The 7,982-nt window shown below is 56.5% G+C and overlaps 2 protein-coding genes across 2 annotated transcripts in view; one reads left to right on the top strand and one right to left on the bottom strand.

Annotated features, from left to right (window-relative positions):
- The first annotated feature begins 1,829 nt into the window (after positions 1 to 1,829).
- TMEM125 (transmembrane protein 125) lies at positions 1,830 to 2,492 on the top strand. The gene has a single exon (XM_009694870.1). The coding sequence runs from the start codon at positions 1,830 to 1,832 to the stop codon at positions 2,490 to 2,492; it is 663 nt and encodes a 220-aa protein (XP_009693172.1).
- A 5,156-nt stretch (positions 2,493 to 7,648) lies between these two features.
- LOC104157503 (chromosome unknown open reading frame, human C1orf210) overlaps positions 7,649 to 7,982 on the bottom strand; it is a 2,087-nt gene continuing 1,753 nt past the window's right edge. Inside the window, exon 3 of the mRNA XM_009694857.1 lies at positions 7,649 to 7,979. Coding sequence (XP_009693159.1) covers positions 7,649 to 7,979 — 331 coding nt within the window. The remainder of the gene's footprint in view (positions 7,980 to 7,982) is intronic.

Below are 7,982 nucleotides of genomic sequence, written 5' to 3'. Positions count from 1 at the left end.
CCCACCCCACGTTGGCTTGTCCCCGATGGAAGGGGATTTTGAGGCATTTGCTGGTAACAAAGGCATTGCCATAAGGGTATGCGGTCCGTGGAGATTGTCCGAGGACAGGGAGAGCTGTGGGAGGAAAGATCCCTGGTGTGTGCAGAGCTGCCATGCGTGGAGGTCACAAGCCATCTCCACCGGTCCGTAACGAGCCCAGAGTCCCAGTGCCGTGAGGAGCAGGGCACAAAGACAAACAGAGTGTGTTTGGCATGGGCTGATGGGCTTCTGGAGAGCCGTTTCTAGCAGGCACAGTGCAGCGTGGCTGTCCCCCTCCCGGGAAAAATGACACAGCTCTGACACAGGGAATCTGCATCAGTTCCTGTCCCCACCACGGGCTCCTGTGGGACTCTGAGCAGTTCGTGTGTGTGTGCCCGTGATGACTGAGGGTGCGGCGTCCTGTCTGGAGGTGACCAGGGAGGCAGTTTGTGAGTCTCAAGGGCTCAACTATACCCAAGATGCTCCCGCACTGTCCTCCCCAGCACCTCTCCTTGCTTTGAGTACTGGCTGTGCTGGAGGGTCCCTCTGGTGCTGTGGGACCAGCTGGAGCACTCACATGCCAGGGCGGGACGTTATGTGAGAAATGCAAGTAGTTTCCATTCTTGGTGTAAAGCTGTGCCCAGAGAAGCACTGAGGGGAGCCAGGATGCTGGGGAGGTGATGAGGCTGGGAAGCTGGGCTGCAGGTTGAGACAAGGTGCTGTGCGGAGGGGAGCCCAGCTAAGCACAGCACCACAGACCCTGCCCCCACGCTGCAGCCACCGCTGCCCTTCCCCTGCTCCCCTCCAGTGGTGAAGAGCTTCAGGGGCCAGCAGAGAGGAGAGCAAAACTGCAGGGTGCCAGGTCCCAGCTGTCTGGGGGCTCTTTCCAGGGAAGTGCTGAGACCACTGGAGATGTAACCATCATATTTCTGTAGGGAACTTAGGAGGGGGAACCACTGGCAGTGCAGGGGGAGGGACAGGGCTGAGAACATGCAGCAAAGGCAGCTCTCGCTCTTCCAGCGACTGCACTGGAAGGGTTAAGCACCGGTCCTGACCCCCACCTCCCGCTGTCATTCTGGGCAGCAGAGCCAGTTGGTGACAAGAGGCTGATGCTGATGAGGGAGCATGTGAAGCCAGAGCTGTGAATGGGGCTTTATCCCAGGAAGGACCTGCCTCTGCTCCATCCCTGCCCTGCTGCCAGCACCAGCTGCAGGCAGAGTCCTGCGGGCAGCGATGTGCCAGTAGCCTCCGAGTGCGGGACGTGGGGCTGGGGAGGCAGGAGACACCCTTGAGTGGGCTGAGGTCCCCCCGCAGCTCATGGAGGTCTTTCAGGAAGACGTGCACTGCCTTCTCCCAGCTGATCTGTGCACCAACCCACAGGGCTTTTGTGAGGGAGGCAGGGGAAGGTCTGCAGGCCAGCCTGGAGCAACCAAGGCCCTGGGTTTGGCAGGGGATTGTTTAGTACAGGGGAGCAGGGCCTCTGTTTAATGATATCTTCTCTTCTTGACTCTTTCAGATGAAGGACATAGGAAAGGAAGGACGCAGCCCTGGTTGTTCCCATACGGTGCTACTCTGGGGATGCTCCACCACGTCCTGCAGCCCTGCCTGGGGGGTGGGCTCAGCCCCAGCACATGGACCATAGCTCTCCAGGTGGCACAGCTGCAGAAGGGAGCTCCACCAGGCTCCAAAGAATGAGACAGAGGCGTCCCTGCTTGAGAAATGCAGCTGCCTTTGCAACCGCTGCTGCCTTGACCCTCCACTCTGCTGCAAGAGTGTAGATTCATCTGTGCAACCATCCCACCGTGCCCACCATGCCGGAGCTGGCAGAGCTGAGCAGCCCCCGCACGCCTGCGGACGTGGATCACATCCAGAGGAACATCTTGGAGGAGCATGTGGAGCTCTGGTGGTTCCAGGACCCCAAGAAGTCCATCCTGTGCTATGGGATGGCTGTGGTGCTGATCCTGGCCTGCGGGATCGGGGGCATCATCCTGCTGTATAGCACTAGCAGCCGGTCAGGGGAGTGGCGGCTGGCAGTGGGCACCACGCTCTGCCTCCTGGCCCTGCTTGTGCTGCTGAAGCAGCTGCTGAGCTCCGCGATCCAGGACATGAACTGCATCCGCAGCCGGGATCAGATCGAGCTCCTGAAGAGTGGGGGCTTCTCGGACTGCCTGGTGCTGCTGCTCAGCGCCCTGGTGCTGGTGGTCTGTGGGGTCGTGCTCACCATCCTCTCCACCACAACCATGCAGCTCAGCCCTGCGCGACCCCTGGCCAGCATGTTCACCAGCGGGGTTGTCCTCCTGATCGCTGGCAGTGCCATCCTCCTCTGCCTGCTGCTCTACCTGCTCTGCACCTCCTGCCGCCCAGCTGCTCCTCGGAGCCTGGAGACCGGCGAGATCCGCGTCTTCACCATCTCTGGCCGCCTCGCTGCGAACAGGCGGCTTCCTCCCACCTCCAGCATGGCCAACCTGATCTGACCCAGGACACCTCTGCGTGAGCCTCACTGGATACGACCCATCAGCAGGGCTTGTGCTGGCCTTTCCTGAAGGAAGGGTGAGCGTTGCGGTGTGCCTTGCGCTTCTTTTGGAGATGACTGGCATTTGCTTTGCCCCAGGCTGACGGCACAGCAGGGACTTGGGGTGCCCAGATGAGGTCTGTGACCTGGTGCGTTACGATCGCAGCACTGGCCTGATTGGCATTTTATCTCTGCAAAGCCTCCTGCGACAGCTGCTGCCTGCCCAGCTGTGACCCCTGTCACAGAGTTAAGGTGAGCCTGACCCGTACCCCTGGGGACCCCAGTAATTGCTTGGTTCCTGCAGTTCCCGGAGCTGTGTCGTGCGCACTCCTGGCAGGAGAGGCTGTGACTGCAGGTGGTACAAAACCACCCTATGCTCTGTGCAGAGCCACCAGCTCCTGAGCAAAGCAGAGTCTCTAGCAGCTGAGGAAAGGCAGAGAATAGTTCTGTGTGCCAGCAGGCACGCGGTGCAAGCTAAGGGAGCTTGGTGGGAGGTACAGCTGCAGGGGCTGCTCCCAAGAAAGCACCTGTGTGTTCATTGGAGTGAGCGTGGGATTTGCATGGGATTCTGTGTGCCAGAGCCCCAGCATGGCTGGACCTCACATGAAAAGCCATTTGTGTTTGCAATGCCAGGATTTGTTCCAATATTACATTTCTGCAGCCCGCCATCTTCTGTAGTTTATCTAAGGGGTGATCAAAGGGTGTTGGTGTCAGGGCCCTGACAGGTTATCAGTGCTGGACTGTGTGTTGGGGCTCTGTTATCATGCCAGTGTGCTCCAGCCACGCAAGCCACAAACAGCAAGGTGCAGTTGCTGGGGGAAGGTGGTGGGATGCCCGAATCCTGGGGCTGGAGCTGCTGCTCTGCAAGGGCAGTGCGAGGGGAAGTGCTGTTGCCCTCGGACAGGAGTTTCCCACGCAGAGACTGCCCTGCTGCCCGCGAGCGCTGCAGCTCATCCCCATCCCTGCAAATTCCTGCCCTGTTTCTGCCTCCCAAGTGCTGCAGCTGCTGCAGGGCAGAAAAGTTCTTCTGCTACCACTTGCGCCTTACCTGGAGCTTTTTTGGTGTTTTATCTCTACAAGGTGTCTATCACCAATGTGACTTTCCCAGAAGCAGACTAACAACTCACCCCCAGGAGCTCTTCCTGTGACTTGAGCCTAATTTACCTGTCAAAATTCCCATTTCCTCTATAGACTCACAAACCATTTCACCGCCCTTTCCATAGACACAGATCCTAACCTCCTAGCAAAGCTGCTCCTGTGCAACCTTCTCTTCTTCGTCTTCCTGTCTGCTCCTGTCTCCCCCTCACCTGAGCTGCTCTGCCCCAGCTGTTATTTTTGCTCATTATTTGCTGAGTTCCTTCTGTAATGGAACAAGACTGAGCTATTACTTTTGGTGCCTCATAGCAAATTTATTTGGAAGAGGACAGTAGCTCATTCCCTTAGTAACACCAGGAATCACTGTCTGCATTACACCTGGAGGCAGTGTCAGAGTTCAGCATCAATGAACCCCACTGGTATATGCTGGACAATGAGGACTCCATCCCTTCGCAGCTCCAGACCACACCGTCCCCATGCACTCAGATCACATGAGGGCACTTCTGTATTCATCTGCTCTTGCCTTGCTCCTGCTGGCTTTCCTTCCCCCAAAGCCTTGGATTGTCTTCCCCATAGTATGGGAACATCATTTTGGGTTTTCTTTCTGGATTTCTGTTATTTCTATGTCCTCCTCTGCCACTTTCACATGATCCGTACATTTTATTAAACTGCTGTTTCCTCCTCTCTCTGCATCACTTCCCTTAATATGCCCAAGAGTTCAGAGAGTGTTACTGAGCTCAGGTCCTTCTGTGCCAAACCCTCTGCAAAGCAAAGAGCCATCCTTCCCCTCCAGACTTCATGACCCCAGGTCCAGCAGGGACCCCTGTGCGTATACTGGGAGGGACAGGCCAGAGCTGGACAGTTTTGCGCCATCACCGTTGTTGCTGCTCTGCACGTCTGTGTCGGTGCATGTGCAGTTATGCCAAGCTGCACCACCTTGCCTGCATCAGTGCTTTAGCAGTTACTACCAGGTCCCCCAACCTGCACGTGTGGACAGGCCGCAGCTGCCTGCACCCCAGCTGTTTTGCACATCTGTGCATTTCTGTGAAGATGGGTGACCATGCCCAGCTTGCAGCTCCATGCTGCCTGCATGCCAATGTGAATCCTCCCCTCCATAGCCCCTTCAAAATGTGCCCCAAGTGCCCATGAATTGTGCCAGAAAAGGATGTTCGTGGTACGTGTCAGCAACCCAAGGAAATAATGGCTGAGAACAGGCTGTCCCCAGAGACGGTGGTTGGGGGGTCTGGCTGCCCAGATGGACAGCCTGGGCTGCCCCAGTCACTGACTCACTTCTGTGGCAGCGGTACCGGTTTGTTCCTTCCTTGGTTCCTGTGTTATGCATTGAAACACATAATAAAGTATTACAGAAGTGGACTGTGTTGAAGGCCAATGCTTGAGCGTCGGCCTCTCAGTGGAGCGGGAGGTGGCAGGGCGATGAAGCGCTGGCTTCTGCTCAGGCTGAGCCCCGGGCAGAAATCTTGACAGCCCAGAGTCCTTCCTGCAGCTGCGGTTTTGGCTCATCAGCTAGTGTGGCAACACCACCACAGCCCCCCAAATGCATGTACTTATTTCCTGATACACAACTCCCACCTCCAGATGCACGTGTATCTCCCTCTGCTTAAGGACCGAGATGCAGCCAATCCCCCTTACCACCGCTCGGTGAACCTAAGACCTTGCCGTGCCCCTGAAAGATGCTCACGTGGAGCACGCAAAGCCTCCTGAATATGTTGGTGCCAGGTGGTTTGTTTACAGAGAAGCTGCTTCGCCCTGCGGTAGGGCCAAGCCTTGAGCCTTGCGGCACAGGGTTGGCGGGGAAGGGGGCCAGGGGAGCGGCCAAAGGGTCGCCCCCCCCCCCCCCCCCCCCCCCAGCCTCAACCGCGGTCCTTCCGGCAGCTTCCTAGGGGAACCCCCTTGAGAAGGCTCCTCCTTTTTGGCTCTGACCTCCTTGTATTCCTGGTTTTGCATGCCAGATGGATTTCTCCCCCCGCAAGCTGCCAGGTTCCTACCCACTTGCATTGGAGCTGCCTGGACAGAGGGCAGAGGGGCTGCCATGGGACTGGGGCCCCCCGCACACCAGAAAAACAGCCACGTCTGCTCGGTTAAAGAATAAATGGATGGGCCTCCCAGCAGGGTCAAAGTAGACAAGCAACCCACCTTGGGGTACTGAGGGACGAGAGTGAGCGAAATCCTGGAGAAATAAGCCCGGGCAGTTGTATTTTTAATCTCTGTTAAGACATTGCTGAGACCAAAAGTAAAATACTGCATCTAGCACAAATTCATGTGATTGGAAATCGTGTTGAAAAGCCCAGGAAATACCCTCCAAAACATAACTGAAATGTATTTTCACACCCCTCAGATTTGTGTCCTATCTTACCTGAAAGATATTAGAAATTTCCAAAAATTATGGCATATATTGTATTTTCACAGGTAGCTGTTAAGATGAGCCCAGAAGGCAAAACATGAGGTATTGACTGCAAAAGTAAAGCTCAGTTTAGAAATATGGCATTTAAGAGCAAAAATTGGCTGACCACTGAAACAAGCCAGCAGGTTTCCCTCCTCCTCCTCATGGCTTCCAGTGGCACATTCCCTCTCTGAAATGTGCTTTAAGTCACTGGCCTGTGTCCCCCATCCAAGGCCTGACCCAGTCGTCCCCTTTGGTTTACATTCTCTAATGTGTATTACTTACTTCTCCGTACGCTGTGCTCTATGAATATCTTAGGGAGTAGAGAAATAGAAAGGCGGTTTACAGTGAAATGGAGGTTTGACGGAGATGGAGGAAATAGCCATGTGTCAGGGCTGCAAGAAATGCTGTCCCTGTGGTGATGCTTCATGCTCTGGAGCATGATGGACAGATTCCCAGGCTATCAGAGACCGTAACGACCGGGCTGTACCCTGGGAAATCTTCCCAGCCCGACGGTACCAGCCTTGTGAATCACTAAGGAGGGGGAATGCTGCTGCTGCTGCCTGCTTTTAGCTCCAGCGTGACCCATGCGGGCATGACCGGCTACAGCACAAACAACTTGCAGTTACCTGTGTCTCATGTGCTGTTTATTGTACCACAAAGATGACAGGAACGCAAAAATTATAATGTTCATATAACTCCACGGTTAGAGATATAGACAGGACTCTGTAATGGGTGTGGGGGGATAGGGCTGTCTCACCCAAGCACATGTGCCTACCCGATGCCGCAACCGGCATTGCCAACGAGTGTGCTCAGCTCTGCAGAGCCGACACAGGCAAGGTGAGTGCCTTTCTAGCACGTCTTGCAGGAGGGGGAAGCAAGAAAAGGAGAAGGGACGCTGCGGGAAGCAACACTGGAGAGACGTGCGCAGAAACGCTGCGATGACGCACCAGGGCTGCCTGCGCCACGGCGGGTGACAGATTTGTTTGCACGAGAGCACTCGTCGTGCCACAGACCTGTTCTCTCACCACCACGGTTAACGAGGAACGTATTTATGGTCCTTGAAAGCACATGCAAAAAAAGCCGCACCCCAGCTGTGAGGCTGGGGGTCTCCTCCTGGCACCACCACTGGGACAGCCCCAACAAACCACTGCAGGCAGACGCAGGGCTAAATCATGCTTTAATCACACTCCGGAGTGACAACACATTAAGGGACAGAGGAGGGCTGGGTCCAGCACCGTAGGGCAGCAGGGCTGATGCCTGAAACCCTAAAGGGAGCAGCAGAGCAGGCTCCTCTTCCCACCCCACCGGGCTGCCCAGGCACGATAGGCACCATCTCCTTCATCCTCAGCATCCCAGCAGGGCTGGGAGAGCAGCAGTGGCTCTGGTGTCCCTGTGCCGGTTCAGCCCTGCTGGCAGCACACTGGGGCACTGTGGGGCTGGCTGCCTTCAGCCTCCATCACCACTCCCTGCCCGCCTCTGCTCTCCTTTCCTCTCCACCTTTTTCCTCCAGCCCCCAGCCACGTGGGGCCAAAAACCGAGGGCAGGTGGGGAAGGGCAGGAAGCGGATGGAGGCTGGGGGGACAGTGAGGAGCCGCAGCGATGGTGGCTGGGCTGCAGGCTCAGATGGAGAGGTGCGACTCCCACTCCTCTTCCTCCGGCAGCTGCTCGCTTGACTGGATGTAGTTGTCCTCGATGAAGCCGTCGTCATCCTCAGCTTGCACGTTGTCAGCACTGGGCATGGGGTGGCTGTCACAGCCCCCTCGGCCTGAGGAGTCCCTGTCCCAGCCGCTGCCATCCTCCATGGGGTTGCCTCCGATTGAGCTGGTTTCGGGCAGGGGCCGGTGGTGGTAGCTGGCAAAGTTCTTGTGGAAGAGCTTGCATTTCGCAGCCAGTGTGATCAGGATGGAGATGCCAATTGCTGCCACCAGGAAGCCTACCAGGGAGGGCCAGCTC

Source organism: Cariama cristata, unplaced genomic scaffold, assembly GCF_000690535.1.
Source record: "Cariama cristata isolate BGI_N322 unplaced genomic scaffold, ASM69053v1 scaffold36160, whole genome shotgun sequence".
Lineage (NCBI taxonomy): Eukaryota > Metazoa > Chordata > Aves > Cariamiformes > Cariamidae > Cariama > Cariama cristata.
Note: the sequence above shows the minus strand (reverse complement) of the source record. Positions and strands in the feature narration are given on the sequence as shown.

What these genes read in the sequence shown, in the direction of transcription:
- TMEM125 (XM_009694870.1), top strand. Translation starts at nt 1,830, where the DNA reads ATGCCGGAGCTGGCAGAGCTGAGCAGCCCCCGCACGCCTGCGGACGTG.